The sequence below is a fragment of the Monodon monoceros genome, unplaced genomic scaffold (assembly GCF_005190385.1).
Source record: "Monodon monoceros isolate NGI ecotype Baffin Bay Population unplaced genomic scaffold, NGI_Narwhal_1 Super_Scaffold_12, whole genome shotgun sequence".
Lineage (NCBI taxonomy): Eukaryota > Metazoa > Chordata > Mammalia > Artiodactyla > Monodontidae > Monodon > Monodon monoceros.
This window is the reverse complement of record NW_021703768.1, coordinates 77,625,030-77,650,825: the sequence shown is the minus strand read 5'-3', so window position 1 is coordinate 77,650,825 and position 25,796 is coordinate 77,625,030. Positions and strand designations below refer to the sequence as shown.

General features: G+C 38.5%; 1 protein-coding gene across 2 annotated transcripts in view; it reads left to right on the top strand.

Moving 5' to 3' along the window:
- ELL2 (elongation factor for RNA polymerase II 2) overlaps nt 1-23,031 on the top strand; it is a 75,797-nt gene extending 52,766 nt beyond the window's left edge. Inside the window, exons 3-10 of one of the 2 annotated variants that reach the window (XM_029219086.1) lie at nt 5,288-5,547; nt 8,242-8,366; nt 8,529-8,616; nt 10,379-10,946; nt 13,516-13,582; nt 16,903-17,074; nt 18,969-19,013; nt 19,105-23,031. In XM_029219086.1, the coding sequence (XP_029074919.1) occupies nt 5,288-5,547; nt 8,242-8,366; nt 8,529-8,616; nt 10,379-10,946; nt 13,516-13,582; nt 16,903-17,074; nt 18,969-19,013; nt 19,105-19,221 (1,442 nt within the window). In that variant the 3' untranslated portion in view covers nt 19,222-23,031. The remainder of the gene's footprint in view (nt 1-5,287; nt 5,548-8,241; nt 8,367-8,528; nt 8,617-10,378; nt 10,947-13,515; nt 13,583-16,902; nt 17,075-18,968; nt 19,014-19,104) is intronic. The other variant, XM_029219085.1, reaches the window with a different exon arrangement.
- The last annotated feature ends 2,765 nt before the right edge of the window (nt 23,032-25,796 follow it).

Genomic DNA, 25,796 nt, shown 5'->3' with positions numbered 1-25,796 from the left:
ACCTTCTCCTCTGTGCTGTGTCCTCTGTGCCCTGGGCTACTCACCATCACAGCAGTGTTCTTCTCTGGTCTTAAGTCTTGTCATTAACCTCCTCAGCCCTTTATTCTCTAGGTCAAGTAACCCCAGCTCCTTTTAACTTTCCTTAATATGGCCTGTATCCCAAGCCTTTAATTATTTTTATTGCTCTCCTCTGGACTGCCTCCAGTTCTTCACCTCAGAATTCCAAACTGCACACACTACTCCTAAGAAAAGACTAATCAATTCTGAATACAGTAGAGCAAAAGACTAGTATCCGGATTGGCTTTTCTGGTGTTTCTTTTTGATTTTTTTACTCCCTTGTTATGGCATGTTTTGATCTTTTTCTTCTAACTGTATCCATTGCCAGGCCTTTACCATGTTTCTTTCCTTCCAGGCAGCTCAGTTTGTATCCTCCTGCTTTTTTCAGTATCTCAAAACTGACCCATTTAGTTCTTTAAAATGCTAGTCAGTCACCCTTCAAAACTAATAATATTACTCAGCACTTCCTGAGTGCTTGCGATGCACAAGGCACTGGTTAGCACTTCACATGTAGTTATTCATCTAAATCTCACAATCACCGCGTGAGCTGGGTTATGATTGCCTCTCCATTTTACATATCAAGTTGCTGGTATCAGCAAATAGCAAATGATAAGAGTTTGGCCTCATTAACAAGTTATGTTTCTTTCATAAGACAATAGGAGATACCTCTTTAGTTCTTAATTGAATATATCATATAAAATGATACCAAAAGCTGACCTCTGCCAGCTTAGAAGCCTTTGCAGAGCAAGGTTTCTTTTAATAGTGTCAGCCTGAGTAGAGGACAAATAGGAATAATGTTGGTCTCACTGTGGGGGGTATGGTGGCATCATCCAGTCCTCTGATAGTTGAATTAGGGCACAAGCCCAGTTTAAGGAAAGGAAGGCTGTGCTCTTAGGGGTCAGCTTGCCTAGGCAACCAGGAATGTGAGCTTCTGTGACCTTCTAGTGTGCTTGGGGTGGGGAGTGGGGGAAGGCCTATTTTGCCTGGAGAGGAGCACAGGAGAAGCTTTAACCTAGAAAACATTGTTATTATTTCTTCAGTAATATTTCCAGTTCTAGTTATGCCATTGATATCAATGATGAGCATTGTTGTGTTGTTATAATCCTTCCCCTTTGTTTAAAAAAAAGAAAAAAGAAACTTATCACTTCTAGTTTACCAGTATCTTAAGTCTGCTCACTGACTCCTATCTAAATTCTGGAAATTTATTGAATTGTAAATTTTGGTTATTTTATATACCTAATATCTATTTAGGTATATAAAATAACCCAAACAACCTAATTTCTAGGATCCTTTTTCCAGTTTTCCCAACTTTTTCCCCCATCCTCCTTATTTTTGATGTTAGTACATGTTTGAGTGACCTTGGACAAATCAATTAACATCTGGAGACCTTAATTTTCTCAAATATTAAAATAAGGGGTTTGGGGCTTCCCTGGTGGCACAGTGGTTAAGAATCCACCTGCCAATGCAGGGGATACAGGTTCCAGCCCTGGTCTGGGAAGATCCCACATGCCGCGGAGCAACTAAGCCCGTGCGCCACAACTACTAAAGCCCGTGCACCTAGAGTCCTTGCTCCGCAACAAGAGAAGCCACCGCAATGAGAAGCCGGCACCACAACGATGAGTAGCCCCCGGTCGCCACAACTAGAGAAAGCCTGCCTGCAGCAACGAAGCCCCAACGTACCCATAAATAAATAAATAAATAAACTTATAAAAAAATAAATAAGGGGTTTTGAACTTAGATAACATCTAAGGTCCTTTGTAGTTCTAGCAGTCTATGACTGTTGTTTATATATGTTTTGATAGTAAACCTTTTGAAGAAGTGATCTCAAATGCTAAGTAGTGGAGATGGATTTCATTGCAGTGGATTATGTATTTAACCATGACAGAGTCACACCACTGTCAAGGTCCTGCCAGTGTTTTTAAAACCTTGGGTCAGTGTTGCCAGGGTTTTTAGTTAGGTTCCACAGAACAGAAAAACAACTGCAGAAGACGGTTGCTGTCCCTGCTCTCTTTCTGATTGTCTGTTTTAACACCTTCCTTTCAGATTGTTTACTCAGAGTCATTAGACGGAGGGCTAAGTACTTTTACCATCTCATATTAAATGGAGAACCTAGCAGTGGACTCCTTGTTATGAAACAAAACGGTTCAGATATAGTCCCAGATTACCCAACTCTGTCCGACCCGCTGCTGCTGTTTATATAAGGAGCCCAGGGAATTGATTAGCAGTTGGGTCTGGGAAGAGAATTAGGTTCTCCCACAGGCTTTATTAAAAGGGCTTTTCTGAGGCAAATGTAAAAAATAAAAATAAATCCTTTCTTCTGCCCACTTTGAACCACATTTTCCTGCTCTTTTTTTGCTTTAGCATCTCAATTCTGTAACTGCTTAGAGTACTAATGTTTTCTTCATTTATAGCCTTTCTTACCTTAAATCAGAGGACTCCTTCCTGGTTGAATAGGCACAAATTGATGGGGAGGCAGGGAGCAAGTGATCTTTGTGCAAAACTCTGTGGCCCAGTGTGGCTGGATTCTTCTTTCATCATTTGAAAGAAATGGGTTACCCTACAACTTGCTGTTTAAAATGAGGTAAAGGTGAAGTGAGTGTTTTGTGGGTAGGAGATTCATGGACCAATGATAGCCTAGCATTAGGCCCCAGGTGAGACTCCAATGCTGTCACATCCCTGTCCAGATTCTAATTTCTTGTTAGCCATCATACTTTGACCCCTTTTAAGGGCAAAGTGAACCTCCCTTATTTGGTAGCCCTATGTCTACTTTGGGAGGGTGGGGTAAACTCAGGAGACCTAGGGGCTTTCCTGAGACTGTGGACCAGAGGTTGGTGAGACCTACAGAAGAGGTAGGGCAGCCTGCAACACAGTGATAGTCCTGTTTTTGTTTTTATTTGTATTTGCCTTCCTTGCTGGCCTGAATTCATTCTAAATGACCAGTCATGGTGTATGTGAGTTTAGTTAAAAACCATTCTCTGCTCATCCTGCTCCCTAGAGACGAGTGTGGGAGAGGGATCCATAGTCAGCTTGGTTTGGGGAAGTAGAAGTTAAACAGGTTTCAAGGGGGAGGGGAGTGTGGAATTTATAGCGTTTCCTAAACTTGTCTGACCTAACTCTATTCTTTCTTTCCAAAAATTCCTATTGAAATTTCAAGGAAGTAGTACTGTTTGCTAACACTATTGCAACTGAGAAGTGGTGGGTTGAAAGGTTTGCAACTGCCACTTTAGAAATTTCATTGTGTCTTCAGACTCTGGCAGCCTGGTAATGTGCAAAAATACAGCACAGGCCACCTTGATTCTGCTCCTCTGCTGTCTGCTTGTTCACTTGCTGTCATTCACTTTGACACTTTGCTGGTCATTTCACTTTGCAAGTCATCAAAATCTAGGTCTGCTGATAGACAAAGCAGCCATAGCACTGCCTACAGGAAGCTTGCAGCCTAACATGAAGCAAGGGCAGACATTAGGCATTTGTTCATAAAACCTTTCCAACAAAGAAGTACAAGTAGGAACACTTGGGTATTAATCGCAGAACCTTCCAAATGCTAAGTCAGCACTCTACTATTTGAGCTTATCCCATTGAAATCCTCAGTTTTCTCATCTGTGAAATAGGACCAAGGCCTACCTCATCAGGTTACTTTATGAGACTTTATATGTGTAAAGCTCTTAGCACGGTGTCCCTCCCCCATCCCATAATTGGTGCAAGGTAGATATTAGTTCCCTGCACATCTGACATTGATCTACCTATCTCTGAATTAAGAAAAATACAGAAAACAGATCTAAATCTATCTCCAAATCTCTAATTGTACCTTAATTTAATAGCTTTTCTTACCACTGGGCAGTGACCCTTTAATGTTGAGTTCCTTTGTTGTGCAGTATTTTGATCTGATATTTACAATCGGTTACGTCTAGATAGTAAAGAAATATAAGAGCCAGTGAGACCTTTCTTTCTCCTTTAGGTAGGATTGTATCAAACAAACAGCCCCTCTGGCCAGGCCTTGGGAACCCAGCATGGACAGAACTACTATTCAGTAAAGCTCCTGCCCCATTAAGCTGTTTTCACCCAAGCCAACAGCGCTTTAGAGACTGCTTTTACTTATGCATTGTTTCTAATTGCTAGTATTGTCCCTAATGCAGTTGTTCCACCTTGTATGTCATTACCAATTCTTCCCCCTCTTTAACCAATGGGCATAGAGTTGGAAGCTTTAGTAGTGACGTATGAGATTTCACCTCAGAAATCATAAAGCGAGGGTCTAATACAGTTTCATTCTAATCTCTCTTTCTTCAGCAAGGAATGGTTACCAGGTATTGTCAGTGACCAGCCACGTACTGATGGCTTCACACATCCATATAGTATTCAGGTCACTACAGCCCACAGTATTTTCTAGAAATAGCCACTTGCCAAACACTTGTCATTGTTAAGTTTAAGCAGAAAGTGTGTTAATTATGTGAATGGCACTGGCCTGTGCAGAAATGGTATGAATGCCTGCTTTTAGCACTTTCCATTCCTCTAACTCACCTTGTAGTCTCAGCACCACAGAGGAGAGATCTGCTTGTCTGGCCCTCTTAGACTGTGTGGTTGGTTGGTTGGTTGATTGGTTTTGTTTTTGCTTTTTGACTCCTAGAGTATGTTATGTCTGTTGAAAAGGAATATCACTCATGAATGCCCTGTGAATGTTGACCCCAAATTATGCCTGACTCTCCTCTTTGTGGCTTCTGAATCTGTGAAATTAAGCTAATGACTGAGCTCAGCCAACAGTGTGTCCTTAGTGAGATAGACAGGTATTTTTCACATTTCACATATTCGTTGTATTCATATCTGCCAACGAAATGACATACAACATGTAGGTTTAAGTTCTGTAAGTAGCACAGGTGAGTATGGAGATTACTTTATTTCCACTTAACATCAAATGCCTAAAACCTTAAAATTTCCAGTGTGTTGCTATGGTGTGTGTCACTAATTATTATCCATGTGTATAGCTAAGTGGCCAAAATAGTTTTATAACACATATTTATTCCAATAAATGCTTCTGTCAGAAAGTTCTGAATCCACATTTTAGGCCATTTATTCGGAATGCATTCTGTTTGCATATCTTTTTAAAGTAAAAACTGAAATATGAAGTCTTTATTCCTTCCAGAATGAAGAGGTACCTAAGTCAGAGTTGTGGAAATTGAGATGCTCATTATATTATCACCCGCAAATGTGTAACAATGTCATTTCTACTGGACTTTAGGGAAAAGAGTGCAAATTCGGAAAGCACCTCAAGCTGTTTCAGATGCAGTGCCTGAGAGGAAAAGATCAACCCCCATGAACCCTGCAAATACCATTCGAAAGACACATAGCAGCAGCAGTGTTTCTCAGCGGCCATATCGGGACAGGGTGATTCACTTACTGGCACTGAAGGCCTATAAGAAACCTGAGCTGCTAGCTCGACTGCAGAAAGATGGTGTCAATCAGAAAGACAAAAACTCCCTCGGAGCAATTCTGCAACAGGTGAGGACAGCTGGAGAGAGTTCCTTCTGCTTACCTTCTTGTTGGGGAGTTCATTTAAGAAGGCTTGTTGCTGTTATTGTTGTTATCATTATTATTGAGGTAGAGAAATTTCAGGATCGTTTTGATCAATGGTATATGAATATTAAGTTAAATCATCTTGACTTAAACATTTAATTAAAAACTAATTGAAATGTAGACATTTATACTAGGTTTTATAAGTTAGAGCCTTCTGAATTATCAAGTTTCGAGTCATTATCTTCATTTGGGTTAAACAAACTTTGCCCTGAAATTCCATTAAAAAAAAGTAAACGAAGTTTTGGTTATCTGCTTTTAGTCTTGAATCCGCTAAACTATTGCCATAATTTTTATTGGTTTATGTAGGTGAAGTTATACAATGTGTTTTTATCAGTCTTTGGTCAGTATAAGCTAGAATATTTTTACCTGCTAAATAGTTTTGGATGTGTCTTGCCCTGCGTGCTGTTTTCGCCTGTAATACTCTGCCTTTTTCAACCATTGGGTATGCTGAAATCAGTCACCTGTCTTCATTAAAGTATTAGCACTGATCAGTTACCGTATAATCACAAGCTTAAGTATAAAAGTAAGTAATTTTGTTAAAATCAGCAGTTCATCAGACTGTAGCTTCCTGTATTTTTTAGAATGACTTTGTGTCATAAATGTTGATTAGTATTCAAGTCCACCAGAAATGGAAGTCTGCTTGCTTTATTTTTTTCTAAAGCAGTAACATTTCCAAAGTTGTTCTTAAATTTCATCATTAAAAAATAAAATAAACCTGCAGGTTTTCATGTATTATTCAAAGAATAACATTTTTAAGTCCTTTCCATCTGTTTTCTCTTATATTCAAGACATGATACCAAATGTCATGAAAGAGTAAAACCATAATCTCCAGTTCTGGGTTAACCAATCCCCAAGGTATCTTTGGCAATTTCAGGGATCTTATTAAGTCATTTGAGCACTTTTTGGAAACACTTAATTTAAACCCATATGTCACATAGCAGTTTTAAGAGCTCAAGAGACAGGATGAAAGAATGAATGAGGATGAGGGTATAGGTGTGTGTGTGTGTGTTCAGTTTTTTATTTGGGGAAGGGGGGAGGTTCAGGTTATAAGTCAAAATATTTGGTGACTGAATCTCCAGAAAGGTTGTAAATTACCTCCTAGGTTAGAGGATGAGAGGGCAAAATGATGGCAGAGGCAGTTCACCCAGAGGCTGCTACTGATGTATGTCAGTAGTCATGTGATCATGAATATGTGTATAGATATAATTTTTAAATGTAGGTGTACTTAATTCCTGAGCAAGTAGGATATGAGTATCATTACTATTGTTTATTTGATAGAATCTAGAGCATAGTCTCATCCTAGCTCCATATTAGAATCCCTTAGAGAACTTTTTTAAAATGCCAGTTCCTGGATTTCGCCCCAGACCAACTAAATGGAGCAACTGAATGGATATTGAGCCATTGACTGAGATGAGGAGGGATGGAAAAGGAACAAGAGTATGCAGAGGAATCAGGAATCCTGTCTTACATACATACTATTTGGACGATGTCTATTAGACATATCCAAATGGAGACGGATATTCAGTAGGTAGTTATATATATATAAGAGTCTGGTGTCCAGAGGACAGTTGAAGCTAGAGTTATAACTTAGGAGCTAGCAGAATATAGATTGTAAGATCGTTGTATTTATTCCACTTCGAGAAATCTGGTTGTATCTCGTTAATTTATTTGCAAATTTGAATTTTAAGATAAACCTATCATTTTCTACTGTATATCAACATTAATGTTAGTATTCAGCTGAGCTGTGAGAAAAGCATAAACTGTCATATTATATTTTATAGTACTTTTAGAAGACACAGAAAGAAGTGAAGTTATTAAAAAAGACCATTCCAGTAGGAAATGAAAAGAATATCTTTCTGCCAGCATTGAAAATGACTCTTGGTTCGGCCCCTGAATCCATACATTCATGTTGTTAATGGAGCCTGAGCCTGGATACACAAAGAACCGTAGTTAAGGGATAAGAAAAGATTACACTTGCAAATAATAACAGTAATGTGGGGGTTATTTTCGTTTCTGTTTCCGTTTATTGGTTTGGGGGAATTTCAAGGACTTTGAAAAAGTGGTTCTTCAGGAGAACTGGCAGCTATAACGAGCAAGCTTAGCAAGCCAAGAAGATGACAGACAAGATTATCAGAATTGATACTGTTTATGGAGATAATTTCTGTTGATTACTGGATAGGAAAGTTTGTAAACCAACATATGGGCACTGTTTGGTTTCTACTTAATACAAGTGATCAAGGACTTGTAACTCAAAAGTAATGGAATTAATAGCCAGAAATAAATAATGAAGATGTTAAGAAAACTGTTTTGGATTCCTTTGACTAGAAAAAAAAATGACTAAAAGAAAAAATCTTCCTCCACTTTTTGCATAATGTAGGATTACTATTTAACAAATGCAGTGGTCATCCAGGAAAAAAATATTTAACTATGTATATAAAGTTTTATTTAATTCCCCAAATGAAGTCAAAAAGCATTTATTGAGATCTGGCATATGCAAAGCTAGCAGTCCCTTTGGAGCCATTTGATATAGTTATTTTCAGTATAAATCCAAAAGGTTGCCTGTTTTAGGTAAAGAAATAGCAAAAAGAACTAATGCTCTCTTTTCACACCATGTACCAGGTAGCCAATCTGAATCCTAAGGACCTCTCATACACCTTAAAGGATTATGTTTTTAAAGAGCTCCAAAGAGATTGGCCTGGATATAATGAAATAGACAGACGGTCATTAGAGTCAGTGCTCTCGAGGTACGTTCTTATTTTTTTTTCCTTTAAAAATTATGCAAATAATTAATTATTATAGTCATTGTTATTTTAGTATTGAGATGGGAAAAACGAAGCAAGGGTAGGCTTTCTATCATGAACATTTGAAAATTGTCCCCCTAACTGGAACATGTGTGTCCTTTCCAGAAAACTAAATCCATCTCAGAATGCTGCCAGCACCAGCCGTTCAGAATCTCCTGTATGTTCTAGTAGAGACGCTGCATCTTCTCCTCAGGTATTGCATAAAATTATATAATCATAGCCCTGAAATGGACTTTAGGGGACACCTTGTTCAGGTTTTCTGATTTCTACGTGAGAGAAATGAGACCCAGAAAAGCCACACAGCTTCCCTACCCAAAGTTCACGGCAGAGCTTACTCTAGAATTCAGGTCCCAGCTCCCAGCCCAGAACTCTTTTTCACCATATAACACTACATTAAGTCAAGGTACTTAATGTCTACTCTGATTTTCAATCCTTGAAGTTCACGTTTTGTTGTAAGATTATCTACTTTTCCATTTGATCACTAACTTATCCAGTCTTAGATTATATAGAAAATAGAAGATATTTAAATTTATCTGAAGCACGTTCTAGAAAACTATTCTTGGGGAAAAATGTTTTTAAAATAAGCAAATAAAAAACTCTGCTATTTCCATATGTTTTCTTAAAGTACTTTTTGATTAGATCCCAATCAGAATATTCCAGTGCGACTCCATTCCAGCTTAGAGTTTCCCCCCAAAGATTCAGTTGGAAAAAGATGGGGAGATCCTGGGCGACATAAGAGGTCAAGCCCACCTGGTTCTCAGACAGCCTTGAACTCTCTCAGGTCTTTGAGACTGGCAGTGAGACAAACTGCTCTACCCCAGTGCTGTTGACAGAGTGCTCCTTTCTCTGGACCCCCCTCCCAAGGCTTAGGGAGACAGGACAGATGTGTTGAGAACAGTAAGCGTGCCCTGGGCAAAAGGCTATTCACGTGTCAGAAAATGTTAGAAACCTATTGTGAGGAACAGAGGAGGAACAAAATAAAAGCAATTCTTTCCTTGCATGTATGTTGTCTACAGAAGCCTCAAATGCCAACTACTATAAAGCTACTTATACTCTGATCTAATTATGTACTAGGTGTGAGATCAGTGGCCCTAAATTCAACACAGAATAAATTAATGTGATGATTAACTATTATTTTCTTTCAAGCTGAAGTTTTAGCCACAGTATTACATTGGATGTATGCTTTGTACTTTTCAACTATCTGACCTTCCTTTTTATTTTAAATACTGTTATTGTTGTTGCTGGATTGGGCTAATATTAGCATGATTTTTGAAAGTTTTGAAATAGTAACTCCATATAATTTTTATGGACTAGTTATTCAGACTTATCTTCCAATTCAGTGAAAAGATACATTTAAGGGAGAAAAAAATTGGATGGCATTTCAGCAATGATAGAGGTATGTAGAGAAATTATTCTGAATGTGCTGGTTGTGCCATCTTAAGACAGCCAAAATATGTATAACTGGAACATGTTAGCACATTCGAAGAGATCAAGTAAGTGTAGGCTTATTGCCCTGTACTTACCCTTGTTGGTTCTGACAACCAATAATGTTAAAAATTGCTTCTTCCTCTCACTGAATATAACTAGGTCAGCTGTGGCCAGCAGAGGAAGGAGGCCACCTCTATTTAATATACTCCTGAGTGGTATAATCCACATAAATTGGCCTAGTGTCTCAAGGAACTTAGGGTGGAGCTGTATGATCAGAAAGTATAAGTACTTCAAGAAACATATTTGCCAGATTCTGCTTTTTTACATTAGACATGAAAATTTATTGTAGATTGTTTGTGCTTAAGCTTGGAGGATGGTTAACACAATGCTGGTAATGAATTTAAACTGGTTATAAATTTAAGTATGAATAAGATTACTCAGTTGTTCTTCTAGTAATGAGTGACACATGTATTGAATTTTAGTACAAACTGGCTCATCTGTTTTCCCTGTTCCCCCCCCCACCCCAGAAACGGCTTTTAGATTCAGATTTCATTGATCCTTTAATGAATAAAAAAGCTCGAATATCTCACCTGACAAATAGAGTGCCGCCAACATTAAATGGTCATTTGAATCCCACCAGTGAAAAATCTGCTGCAGGCCCCCCGCTGCCCCCTGCAGCCGCTGCCATCCCCACGCCTCCACCGCTGCCTTCAACCCACCTGCCTGTCTCCAATCCTCCTCAGACTGTAAATTCTCACTCCAATTCCCCTAGCACTCCAGAAGGCCGGGGGACTCAAGACCTACCTGTTGACAGTTTTAGTCAAAACGGTAGTATCTATGAGGACGAGCAAGACAAATATACCTCTAGGACTTCTCTGGAAACCTTACCACCTGGTTCAGTTCTACTAAAATGTCCAAAGCTTATGGAAGAAAACCATTCGTCTCACAAAAAGTCCAAGAAGAAGTCTAAAAGACACAAGGAAAAGGACCAAATAAAAAAGCACGACATTGAGATGATTGAGGAAAAGGAAGAGGACCTTAAAAGAGAAGAGGAAATTGCCAAGCTGAACAACTCCAGTCTGGATTCCAGTGAAGGTATTTTGCATTTGTAAAAACCAACTACATGGGTTAAATGAATGGGAAGAGCAGACTATCCTGAGTATGAGATTATGCTGCTTATAATTAGTAATGCTTTTTTATCAAATGACCTTCCGTTTAGTTACTAATCTTAGTATTGTCCTTTTGAGCAAATTTTTTTCTTGCATTTTACAGCAGTCATTTTCTGTCTCTTTTTAGCCAACTATTAAACATAGTTTCTATGTTTCTTAAGATGGTGACATTTGAAAATGACCCTGTCATCCTCCAAAGACCCCCTTTTAGAAGGTGAACTTTGTTGTGCTTTTCCAGAGCTGTCACAGTATTGTGCAACCTCCACATGACCTATTATATGCCATTCTTGAACTGATTTAACTAGACACACAATTCGCAATAAAAGTACTCAGGTCCTTCTTTACCAAGAAGCAGGGTCAACCCTGCTTTAATTAATAATAGCACAGGGGAAATGTCAAATTCTTTATAAAACAGGCGAAGTAAAATTATATATGCAGATCCATAACATCATCTTCATTTCAGAGTGAAAGCAATTTGTCTTCTGCAAGGCTGTTGGTGATTAGCTTGATAGATCTTGGGTTTTGTTTTTTTTTTTTCAATTTTGAGAACACTGTTTAAGTTAGCTAACATCAACCATTATTAATAAATTTAACCATTTCAAGCTTTTGGAAGCTTTCAAAGCCAAATATCTAGAGACCCAAAGAAGCCTAAAATAATGCTTTACCTCTAAAGGAAAGCTAATCAGTAGAAAGACTGCTTACCTGAGGGTAGTGATCTTTAAAACCTAATGACACAATTAGATTTCTCTTATTTTATATATATAGAACTTAATGTCTTGCATACCAACATACAGAAGATTCAAAACCCTCATTTAGGACTGCTGCCAATTTTAAACCCAGCATAACTAAGGTAAAATTTCCCAGGAAAATACAACTTCAGAAAAAGTACTTTAATGATTAGACTTTAAGGAATTTTATCTTTCTGTAATTTGCCCACAGTACTGAAAGTCTGTAATCCTTAGATTTAACTGACCATTTTTACCATAGGAGAGAAGCTTTGATTATGGAATAGTATGATGCAGTGCCTTTATTGACCTGGATTGAGTATATTGCTTGTCAAAGCATATCTGTTGAAATATGTAGATCAGGATGGTAGTATATAGTGGCCCAAGAGGTAGGTGTAAGCTTTTTCCCTCAAACACTATCGTACTTGAATTTGCCAGATCAGGAAGAGAAAAAGAGATAATAAAACTTCATGTTCAGATTTAGTAAGCCAGATTCCTGGGTATGCCCCACTCTCCACACTTCCCACCATCAGATGGTAATCCTGAGTCAGAGACTGGATCCCAGAATGTTGAGAACTATAGCAGAGTTCGAGTTTTCTCAGAGCTGGAAACCGAGAGAAGCAGGCCTAGTCTCTGAATCCTTCACTGAGGATGTAGTACCTTTCAAAGCCAATCGAGATTATCACAAACTGAGGATAGATTCAGACCTACATCCTCTGCTCTACTGGAATTTATCTGGTGTCTGTGGCAAAGGAGAAGCCAGGTGATGTGCACTTGATGCCTTTTCCTTTAAGGCTCAGGATGTTGTAAAAACAAGCTTTTACCTAAGCCTGAATCAGATACACACACACACACACACACGCGCACGCACGCACGCACACAAAATAAGCCCACAGAGTCTGCATAATTTGTTTAGTGTGCTTTGTCCTTTAAAATATTAAACCAAGAAATTATTAAATTCTCACTTGTTTTATATTGAACATGTATGTTTTGCTAGCAGGCAGGGTTTGGGTTCGAGTTATTAATTTAATTCTACTTTGAATGATAAAAAATTAACCTAATAAGAAAGTCTAAACATACCCTCTGGAAAATGGTACCTTCAAACAAATGGAATACTGAGGGGTTTTATACACTATCACAGTGCAGTCCTGAGCAACTGGCACTTTATTTTGTCCTCTTAAAAACAAATCTGTGCAGTATTATGAGGGTTAGAGATTAGAGGAGTATAAATTGGTGTTCACTAATAACTTATTTTAAATTACTTTAAACTGATAGGAAAACTTCCTGCCCAATTCCACTGTCTTCATACAAAAAGAATAGCAGTAAAAATACAGCCATCGAAATAGTCTGCTACCTGACTTCACTATCTTATCTGCCTTGTTTGAATCCTATGAAAAGTAGATGTTGATGTAAAGTTTGTATCTCCCATTGTCTGGCTGCATCTGCCACCACAATCTTTGAATTGCTGGGCAGATGCCACAACTGTTGTTGAAAGAATAGAAGACTGACCTTGGGTTAAGATGGAATTCCTTTATTGTGCAGACACTGCAGTAGCCAGGGTGCTTTCAATGCCTGGCGTCGGTTCTGCTGGCGCTGGTCATAGGGCCTCTATTGTTCTTGTTCAATTGTATTCCTTGCTCACTATTGCTTATTGAGATGGAAGAATAGAATTTGAGGAAAAGTGTTCCAGATGTTTCTGATCTATTTTAGAATTATAGGCATTTTGTAACCATACCCTTTGGTGAACGCTTGAATTTTTTTTCTCTGTAGGAGTTAAAGAGGATTGCACTGCCTCCACGGAAGCTTCTTCAACAATTGAACTCCCAGATTATTTGATGTAAGTTCAGATGTCTGCTGATGGGAGAGAACTATTTAATTTTAGAAAGTTTGCAAATTCTTTTCCCATAATTTGCAAATCAGAGAAGTAAGAAGTTCCAGAAATAGAGTCCTGGAGCCACCCCTGCAATTGAAAGGCTGCCATTAAGCCTGCTTGTCCCCAGTCCACCCGTGTCGGCTTGAGCAGGTTGTGCCTTTCCCTGCTGTGAGCTCCGCTCGGTGGTCTTTAAGTATAGAGAAGCCTGTCCTTTGTTCCGGGGCCAGGCCAAGCGTTTGATTATGGAAGATTTCAGGGATCTGACTCTTCAAAGTCAAACAGTTTATCAATGCACAGTCATTCACTTGGGCCCCCCAAAGGGACAGTTTATTAGTGATAAAGTACTTAAACCTCTGCAGTTAACACAAGTAGAGACAGATGGATTTTTATTTAAATAAAGCTTTGCCATCAAATTAACTTTAAGAGGAGAGAGCAGTAAAATTTGATCATTTCACTTTAATACCCGTTATAGTATTTTTCTTGTTATGACAACAAGTTGCTCAGTGCTAAGCTGGGGACATTTTTGTAACTGGTTATCACAGAAATTATAACTTGGACACATAATTCTAGCTTTTTTTACAGACTCAAAGGCTTCTGTAAGAAGAAAATAATTAAGTTGCAAAAGCCTGGAAAAATGGAGAGTGAAAGAGCAAACAGATTTGCCTACCAGTAGCTTTGAAAATGAACAGATATACAAATAGCTTAAATGTAGACTGGAAATGGAATCTGGGCTGTATGAACATTTTTTTCTCTATCAATCAGTAGCATCTCATGGTGGACAAAGTTAAACTATGAAGTTTAGCGCTCCATGTCCCATGAAATGTTCATTTCCAGAGTAGAGAACATTTTATACTAAAAGTGTGTTACTTTTGCTTAACAGTAGTGGTGAAAGCTATACTTATTGGGGAATGATATAGCATGAAACCGTAATGCTGGTTATCATCTCTTAACTAAAAGGAACCCAAGAAACCATGCTGAGTACTCTCTCATCTGAGGTGGTGTATGGTTTTAGAGTTCTGCTGGGGAGCTTGGAAAAGCTGCTACCACTGCGTTGGCCCCGGAAGGGCTGGATGGGGGACAGTGCCTGGCTCCACTGACGTGGGCATTCACCTCTCCAAATGCATTTCCTTAAAAGTCTTGTGAAAGTTGGGCCCCTCAGATAACAGCTGCAGTACTGTGCTCTCATTCTCTTATGACGGAATTTGAATTTCTCTTTTTCATAATAGTGCTGTATACTTGTAACATAGGACAAAATCATGTGGGGGGACTGAAAAATGATTCTAACCTTCCACCCACGGATTCAGTGTTGCCGTGTTTTGTCAACTTAAGCAGTTAATTCTGTATTTAATAACTTGTTTTTAACGTACTGATCTACGGATGGTTGCTGCATCTGCCTCAGTGCATTTCTGTATGTTTGTCATTTTCTAGCTCTTTTAAAATCATGAAAGTACATAACCTATGTGATTGTTTGCTTAAGAGCAATTTATTTTAACAAAAGCTATCTTATATAAACATTGCAAATTTTCTTAAAATGATGAGAAAGCATGAATTTTCAGAAAAATCACTAAAAATACAGAACTTAAACTTGTTTCTTAAGAAAACCAAAAGGACATACTATAAAACCTTTAATGATCAGCCTCTGAATAATTCATACTTAACCACAGTATTCCTAATTTTTATATAGTAAGAATACTTCTGTTACTTGTGGTTGTGAATTATCCAAAGTATTTAACATTTTATTCCATCACTACATTAAGAGCCAGCTGTAGAACCATAACAATTTTTATTAAAAATAGTGACATGCTTTTCATTAAAATGCCAGTATACCCAAGTAATCTTCTATAATAGCAACACAACTGTTGGCCAGTTTGGTACTTTTCCCTGAGAGAATTATTAAATAAAATATGGAGGGTATGGCCTCAGGTGTGATTTTGAGAAAGTGGGATAAATATTTTATATAACAAATTGAACCTGAGTTTCACGATCAGTTTAGCCATTTTGCTTATGTATGCTTATCCCCAGGAACCTCTTTCTCCGCCCCACCCCCCACCCCCACCCCGGGCTCTCTCTGGTCTGCAGTCAGGACAGCCCGTGTCTAGAGAGGCCTGTTTCACTGCTTGGCTGGTGGTTTTCCTTTTATAGCAAGGACACTAGCAGGGCAGCTTTAAATCAGCATACTACCACTGTCTCAATTACACTTAGAAAATTAAACCTCCACACTGTCTAACTCAGCATGAATAAAAATATTAATGAGGACATTAAGGTTGCTCACTGCATCACTTTTCTCACATTTCCAACTAGGCATCTGTGCTACTGCATTTTAAATAAAACTGGTAAGAATGTCTAAAACCATTTTGGAGAGGACTAAACTCCCAAAGTTTTCCACAATGAAGAGTATATGTATACCCACTGGAGCACCCTGAAGCTCCTGCCACCTGCCTGAAATTGCTTTGAAATCTCCATTTTTATCTCAAAAAGTGAAGGGAATTTTGCATTCCATGACAGGAGCACAGAGTACAAAAAGACCCAGGCCCAGAGCCACAAACAAATAATATTAACTTTAATATTAAAATGCTGTTTTGACTTACCACCACTGAATAAACTGACACTCTGGGAAGGTGGCCTTCATTCACTAGGTCCCGAGAGATACTCACACCCTGAAGTAAAACATTTGTGGCCTTTTTATTAAGAAAATAAACTAATACTATAAAACTGGCTTTCTGTTACACAGAGTATGACATTAAGTGTTTGAAAAGAACTAGAGAAATATACCTTTTTTTCCCCTTTTTTATTTTTTCTGGTCTCTCATTTTTAAAAAATGATAAAACAAAGCAGCAGGTCTACAAAGAGCTTTGACTTCAGCACTTAGTGACTGTGACATTCTCCTGGTTTCACATTACCCCTCCAATCCTTCTGTCCCCATGTGACTCGTAACAGATGGGTTGGCCTCTGCCGCTAGCATGGTAGTAAATTATCTGGGGTAGAGAAAGGTTTAGGAAGCTACATGTGTGTAAGTGTTGTCTTCTAGTCGCACTTTAATTCCATTTCCACTATGTTTTTTTCACATTTATTCTTCTTCACTGAAGTTCTTAAACTCTCCTGTGGGATAATTTTACCAGGAAGGTCTTTGAAGGAGTGACAAGGCAGCAAGCAGTGGCAGAGCGGCATTCAGTCTAGGGAAACACGCATAGATATAGTTTCTAAATATTTGGTTTAAATCTCAGACTTCTGCATCATGTTTATTCTGTAGCTACTCTCCATTTATCTTTTGTCTTTTTTATTAGAAAATATATTGCTATTGTCTCCTATGAGCAACGCCAGAATTACAAGGATGACTTCAATGCTGAGTATGATGAGTATAGGGCCTTGCATGCCCGGATGGAGACTGTGGCTAGAAGATTTATCAAACTGGATGCACAACGAAAGCGCCTTTCTCCAGGCTCAAAAGAGTATCAGGTAAACACATTTGTTCCTAGATGGACTGACTTCCGTGTTTTACCTTCTTTCTTTCTCTGCCCTTCCCATCCCGAGCCATCCTCCTAGCCTTCAGAGCAAGTCCTCTCGCAGACCAGCCTCTCTGCAGCTTCTGGCCTTCATTTAAAATGAGCTAGGAAAATAAATATTGGAAATAGTTCCTGAAAATAAGTAAACATGATGAGCCTATATGTCCTCCAGTGAAAAAACTATATTTTCATACAATATGATATGTATAAAATGTATAATATATACTTACATACTTACTGTAATATAATATGTAGTGTATTGAGAAAAATACAGACAACAAAATAGGAAAAACAAAAAGCAAGGTTTGGCATCAAAATATTTGACCGCATTACCAACTCAACTCAGACTATAGCTCTTACATCTGGTGCTACTTCCCAAAATTACTATTTCAAGTAAATTTTTTTAAACCTCAGTCTGGCATAGAATATAAAGGGGGCTTAATACCACTCAGGCTTGGGGTTTAAGTGAAGAAAAGCATGGTGCTTCCAGCTTCCTGAGACTGCCATTTGTTAACAGGTATTAATCTCTTTTCACTTGCCTACATTAAGTGGTAATATTACTACAGCTGACAAAGAGCAGTAGAAGCCTGACCTGCCTACTGATTGTTCTTAGAGTTCTTTGTCACACTTCACAGCCGCAAATGGTGCCTCCATCCTAGCCCACTGTTGTTCTGACAGGAGCCTACATGAGAAAATGGGGTGGGTTTTCCCACAATGGGGAAAACGGCCTGGGAGCATCCGTGCCCTAGAGATTCATTATGTCTTCTATTAGTGGGCCTTAATCTTTTAAACAAGCTGCCTAGAGTTATAGAAAACTTTGCCAGAGGAGTGAGTGGTTGGCAGTGCAAGAGGTCAGTGATATGGTTTTGGGTTTATTTTTTTCTATATAGTTATTTACCAGTATACCATGATTATATTTAAACTAAAATGTAATTCTAAGAATTGCTTAGTGGTTGGGAGCAGGCTCCGAAGCCAGACTGCTTGGATTTGATTCCCAGCTCTACATGTGTGACCTTGGGCAAGCTACTTAACTTGACTGAAAATTCTCAAAATCCCCATCCATAAAGTGAGGTGATTATAGAGTTGTGCAGAGTAACTGTTAGCATTTGGAAACTGCTTAGATCCATAGTACAGGTTATGTAGTACATAAGGGTTAGCTCTCTTCCCCTACCACCCAATTTTCCTCCCTAGAGGCAATCAGTATTACTGGTTTCCGTCGTATTCTTTCAGAGGTCTGTTTGAGTATAAGATATATATACACAAGCAAATTCACAAATATACCATATGTAATTGAATCTAAAATGTCATGATTTATAAGATCCACCATTGTCTTACGTTCCAGTAAGTTAAGGTATGATACATTATTTATCAGATTTCATTAAAAATTCCTAGGATATAATATTCTATTTCTCCCTTATACACAAATGATACCAAACTTATAAATTGTTCTGTACTTTGCTTTTTTCACTAGACAATATATATCTTAGAGAATTTTTTTATGTAAGAACATAAAGCACTTCCCCCTTTTTTAATGGCCTCTTAGTACTCCTTTGTATGGATTAATGGACATTTAGATTTTGTTTACTTTCTTTTGCTTTACAAACAGTGCTGCAGTGAGTAACCTTGTACATGTGTCATTTCACAATTAAATCTGAAAGAAAAGTATAAGTGCTGAGTCAGTTTTGCATTTGCCGTTTTAACGGCAGTTGCCAAATTGCCCTCCTTAAAGACTGTACCAATCTACAGTTCCATCATTAATATTTCCCACACCCTTGCCAATTGTGTGTTATCTGTTTACATTGCAAAGAAAAAAGTTCCCTTCTGATTTCTAATTATTAATTTTCTAGAGTGTTCATGAAGAAGTCTTACAAGAATATCAGAAGATAAAACAGGTAGGTATTATCACTATTAGTTTTCTGACCTTTAGTTGAGAAGTGTTATGAATTCCACAGTCTTATTCCTCACTCTTTTTTTCATCCACAGTCTAGTCCCAATTACCATGAAGAAAAATACAGATGCGAGTATCTTCATAACAAGCTGGCTCACATCAAAAGACTAATAGGTGAATTTGACCAACAGCAAGCAGAGTCATGGCACTAGAGCTCTGCTTGGACCAGAAGATGTGAATAAACTTAAGCTTATTTATTTAAAATTCCAAATGAGTTGCTCTCAAATTCTAAAAAATGAAACTTTGCCTGTTGGAAGTTTCAGTATTAGTAAACTTGAGTTACCTTCCCCCCCGCCCCCCGCCGCATTTTACTTTGTTTCCTTGCATTTTTGAAGCTGCTTTTTTCTGGTCCTTTTTTCCTACTTAAGACTTGTGTTTGTCAGTAGAAATAATTTTTTTTGTAGATATTGGGGATCCAGTGTCTGTACTTCAAATCAATTTTTTTCCTTAAAAATCTGTGTTTGTCATTAGAAATGATTTTTTTTAGATATTGGGGATCTAGTGTCCACACTTCAAAGTTATGTGTGTTTAAAAAAAAACAGTAATGTACAAGGTGAAATGCTTTTGGATAAACATAAGCCTATTTTCTGACCTTTCTTAATATGAACTCTTTGCCTTAAATGGTAGAACATTTAGAAATTTGCACAAAATACAAAAAAACTTAAAACATTGTTTTGGAGGGTTAAGAAATAGAAAGGTGTGTATGTGTATAGATCTATATACACATGTGTATATATAGTCTGACTTGATCTAGAACAGTAAATCTGCCCTGCAAATTAACCCCCCATTGCAATGGTTGCCTTAAGGTGTTTGCTAGTTGTGTACCTAGTGTGGTTAATCATTAGCTACACTGCTTCCCACTTGATTAGAGCAATGGGAAGCACATTGTGGCCTACCAGCGTCTGAAAGCGTGTGCTCGACCTGTATGTGTGCAGAGGTGGTGTGGATGTGAGCGTGCGTGAAGGAAAAAAGCTGCTACTCTCAGTAGGCCAAACGCTCAGGTGAAACAACTGATGAGTGTTACTGTAGGGTTTTTTTTTCCTATCAAATTGCTACTTCTATCGTGGAAGACAAAAGCATTTCCATTTCAACCGTTTGTCAACTTTATTAATGTTGGGCAAAATTGATATGTTATGAAAATGAAACAGATCTATAGTTTGGGGCAAAATTATAAAATTAAACGTGTAGGTAACCTATTTATATACTGCTATAAAGTATTTTTTGAAGAGAGATATGCAAAGAAGCTATTACCTACATGAAATGTATATTTAAAGATTTTTTTTTTCATCCTGGGTGCCAGGAATATAAAAAAGAGTGGATATATTTAACCATAACATACTGTGATTCATCAAACAGCACAAACTTTCATTTCATGGAGTTTATCTGTTGACGTTGATTTAAACTATCATTTGTTTTATCATGTGGGAACATAAGTTATGTGGTCAAAAATATAAGGATTTTGAACTAATGTTGATTCAAGTTGTGTTGTCTTATCGTATTGTTTTTCAAAGTGCTGCCAGTTTAAAAGGGAAGCATTATGTTTACAAATATGTTTTGAAATGTTTGCCAAAATTTTGGTGGTATCTTTCTTTAATAAAGATGTTTGTCTCCAGCATCCAAAACAATAAAAAAATAAATAACTTTGTTGTGTATCACTGTAAACCAGAAAATGTTGGTGTCCAGAAAACCTGAGAGAGCGTGTAGATGAAACTTACTCTTCGGAGTTCTTCTAAAACATTAACAGGGAAGAGTAGATAATATAGTAAAAGTGTACAAAAGTATACTTTACAAAGACTGAAACAAGACCCTGTGCACTATAACTCTAACATTACCACAGCAATTTGATTTCTACGTAGCATGGACCTCCTGGGGAATTCGATTTTCTTTTAGCATTGAGATCCCTTGGTGCTCTTCCTTTTACCTCAGAATTGGTACAATCATTACTAAGCGTTCACTGATATCAAACTTTCAGTTGGAAAAAAAAAAAGCAGTAAAGGAAACTTAATTGGGGATAAATTTGGTCCTCATATCATATGGTAGAGTCTCCTGAGGGATTTGTCTGTAGGTAATGACCTCATCGGTGTCGTTTCTTAGACATCATGGCCTTTTAATCAAAGATAGTGTGCTGCTACTTGCTATGAGTGGTGTTTCTCAAAAGCAAGGTGCTTGGACCACTTGCATCACCCAAATTAGAATCTCTGGGGATAGGGCCCACAGAGCCCCATTTTCATAAGTATCCTCCAAGTGATTTTGCAAGCTAAAGTGTGAGAACAATTGGCTTGGAAGTAACACTAAACCTTTAGGTCTCTAAATCTCAGAGTCTTGAACTGAAGAAGTTCGGCTATTGGCTTTTGTTTTTTAAGCCCCTCCCTGTCAGCAGGTGCAGCTCACTTTTCCTCTCTACATCATCTGTGGCACCCTCTCAGTTGTTTCACTGCTAACACTTATTTTAGAACTTGTTTACAAACAAGGCAAACCTTCCAGTTGGCTAATTGTTAGCCCTTGGAGCTCCATACCCAACTACATCAGCACATCTTCTGGTTTACAAATTGGGTAATAATGGAAGCTGGAGATGCTTTATGAAAATCCAGCATTGCACACCCGTAGACTTGACCACCTACCTATAAAAGCCTTAATTTAGATGTTTGTTGTGCACATGGGGCAGATCCTTGCAAGATGTATATCTATCATCAGTTGCAAATTTGAGAGTTGTGAACCTCTGCCTCTGCTGTTACCTAAGCTGCATCTCTTTTAAAGATGGGCGTGAGCCTCTTAAGATATTTATAATCATTCTTCATGTCCTACTGCAAGATTTTTAGATTCTTTCAAATAATTGCTGCAGGAATGGGTGGCCACTTAGTATCAGTTACTCTGGTAGAATTTATTTAGTTTTTTGTTTTTTTTTTGTTTTTTTGAGAGAAGTAGTAAGTGTAAAATAGCATTGTCAAGATGAGACAATGAGTTGTGTTATTATTTGCTCATCACATTTCATCTTAAGTAATTTGAAGCACTCTTGATGATTTTTACCAACAACCATAAATTAACTCCAGAATGAGCGAGCAGCTGATTTAATACAAACCCAAAATAACATTAACTAGATGTGGTTTTGTTTTACGTGAGGACTTCACTTCCTGTCTCGTTGGTTATTTATTCCCCCTGGAATACTTTAGAGGGGTTAACTTCCAACTGTAAGTGGTGATAGATGTTCAGTACTTGCTCTCACAAAAGTAACTGGTGTGGTCAGTTGATATCATAGCTCCATGCATTGATGATAAAAATCCAGTATTAATTTTCCTTCATCTCTGATTGATCTTTTAACCTTAATAGTTTTCTTTTCCCTTAAAATATTTCACCTTATTCTGTAAAACAAATGCATATTTTCATGTTTGAGGCAAGGTGTTGAGATGAGGTTTAGACACAAATGGTCCATCAGTTCCGACACTCTGCTTGGTTGCCTTACCCCTTCCACTAGTGCGTCCTTTGTTTCTGGAACTTGGCTGAAACTCTTCAGCCAGTTCATTGTCTTTCCAGCCGTGTGAGTGTTGAGTCACATATGAGTGGTTTTTGCCTTTACTACTTTTAAAGTTCTTACTGTTTATTACTTCCTAAGTGTTCCTAAATCCTTTTATTCTATACCAGATGGGGGAAAATTATAGCCAGCTTTGAGCGGAATCTTTTGGGAAAAGTTATCAACTGACACGACTAAATGAAGGCAACAGAAGATGTTATCAATGTTCTTTGTAACCTGACAACTGAACAAGGCTATGAGGCTCATTTCAAAATATTTTGAAGTGTTAAAAATATATACATATATATCTATGCTGCTTCTCAGTTGTTCTACCCAAACCATGTTAGCAAGGTAAAATGTCACAGAGGCTTTTCAGGTAACTGAGCTCAGCAGCTGTGGTGGCCCCTATTGTTCTACACCAGTTCCAGTTCAATAAAAATGTTAACTTTGCAATTCTGGTACTCGTTTTTCCTTTGTCTCATTTCAAGGCTCTTAATTTTGTCTTAGGAAAAAACATCCCACAACAAAGTTCTCTCTGATGCCCTAATGTAGATGATCTTCCTGGGACAGAGCTATTACTTGTTGGTGACTCTAGGAAGTGGGAACACAGGGTATTTGCTCCAGGACCCCCTGCTGCCTGTTTTACAAGTGGAGGACATCCCCTCCAAAGGCAGTATCTCCTAGGGGAACAATAATCACAGTTACCATTTATTGAGGGTTTTCTGTGGGTTACACGCTTTGTATGTATTGTCCCATTTCTCCTCAGCACAACCCTGCTATCCCCATTTTATACGCAAGTAAACTGAGGCTTAGAGAAGTTAAGACACTTGCCCATCACACAGCTAGTAAACAGTGGAGACTGGGAAGCCTGACTCCAGTATCTGTTCTTAACCACTTTTCCATACTGCCACTCATATATTGGTACCTATTTAGGGTTAGGGTAACCATCACAAAGTGACAAGTCCAGTAACACCACACAGGGCTAGACTCTCTTGATTCAACGGAGAATAGAATGTGGGTGTTGGAGTGATAACTAATGGATTATTCTCAGTGAGTTGATTTTGTCAGAAATGATAAATTTGAAGGAAGGCCAAAATACTTTTTGAGAAAACATGTGTGTCCTTTATTTTCAAATGTGTGCTATCTTAACAGTGGGCTATTGGAAGGAGATTGGGGCAGTGCAGGTAGAGAGAGGAAGCAGGGTTACAGTCTTGGAATCACATCATTTTCTCTTCATATTAAAAGGCTGTCTCAGTAAAAGACTCCAGCTCTAAGGGGTATCCAGTGTGAATTAGACATAAGAACATTCTAGTTGGATCCTTAACATGCAGTCTCTACAAGTTTTCTGAATGACTAATGGAGGAGGAAAGGAAGCAAGTCTCAATTAAGCACTAGTATTAAAAACCCAGAATGCTCAGTGCCAGCCATGATTCTGGTTGGGTTTATGAGGAGCCCCAGGAATGAATGAGGTTCCCAACATTGCAATTATCTCAGCAGCCCTCCCTCCCCCACTGGACATTTGACATTGTACTTGTCTTTTAACTCAACTTCTTTCCTCAGCTATAGGGTGAAAATATGCCTTCTAACTGGGGTATGGAAGAGACTCAATTATTGTTTGTAAAGCACTTGGGAGTTCTGAAGACCAGCAATCTGCTGAATGCAATAGGGACAGTTTGTTGGAGCATTATTTTTCTAGGTGAGGATGAGTCTGTTTTGATTGATTACAAAGGGGACGAAGGTTGAGAGAAGCTTAAGTCTTCGAGGTGGAGTGTTTGGGGTTTTATTGATGTAGACCTACACGTACCTGCCCCACTCATTTTACCTTTCTGAGATTGGGGCCGGAGGCTGGCTGTGGCAATAGGTGGCTCTGATATTTTTTTATGATCGCTTAATTCTCCAGTTGGGGTCAGATGATTCTGCTGTATGATGGTGGAGATGTGTTATTATTTACAACTCCTGCCTGTTTAATTCAGTGTGGTGGCCAGGCTGGTTTGTCTTGCTATAATTAGACACTTGGGACAATCTGGGCATCTGGAGAAGGATGATAAGAATTCCTTATCTGGTCTGTGAGATACGGGAGAGTGCTTCCTGAAGCCTGAGCCCACATTATCGGCCACCATGTTTGAGTTCAAAAGTTGGGGCCTCTGAGAAATGACGGACTGCCTTTCTATATTTCATGGACTCCAGGGGGCTTACAGAATTCCACTGTGGTGCACATAGGCAGCATGATCTACCAGTCTCATCTCCTGCCACTCCCACTCCATGCCAGTCACAAGGGCCTGCCTTCAGGGTCTCCAGTACCCTTGCTCCGCCCATCCCCAGGCCTTACTTAGCACTTGCAGTCCTTCTGCACCACTGGCTCTACCCTCTATCCCTCTCTCACTTAGCTAAGGCCTCCTCACCCTTAAGATCTCCCCCTTAAACATCACTTTCTCCAGGAAGCATTCTCTAACCTTTCAGACTAACTTGGTCACCCTAGTATATGTTCTCTTTCATCTTATGCTCCTCCTTTGCGGCATTTATCACAATTATAATTAAATACTAATTGTATTATTAATTAAATAAGTTCCATGAGAGTAGAGACTGCCTTGTTCACTGGTGTGTCCCCAGCTTCTAGCCTGGTGCCTGGCATAGAGAAGGTGCTCAGTAGTAATTTACTGAAAGAATGAATGAGGCAGGCTATCCATATATGTCATTTAAAATTCATGTGGCCAGAGGATTTGGATTACTGCGAAAGTCTGCTGTATCATTCAGGTTTGTGTGCCTTGCCACTTTATCTTCCCGAAGTCATGATTAAGGAATGAGTTACTGATGGCAGATTGACTTTGGGAATCCCTTTGCCCTGAATAACTAACTGGACACCTACAAAAGGTACAGCTCTTTCCAACACTGGCATTCATACCTCTAGTCACCTCTGGAATATGAGCATCTACGTGGTCTATAATGGTTTGGAACATAAAATGAAATGGTTTAAAAAGTTATTTTTATTGTTTATCATAACTGACAGATAGGTTCTGGTTTCATTTCCCCACTTCTCAGGGACATGGTAGAGGATGGCAGTCTAAGCGTCTCTAGCATGATGTTCCTTTAAATTTGACATGTGCTTTTCCTGACCTTTTTTTTTTAACGCCTAGTGCTTCCATAACCTTCCAAGCAGTTGACATTTTGAAGATAATCAAAGGACTTTGGGATTCCTGCAATGATAGAGCTAGCAGGGCC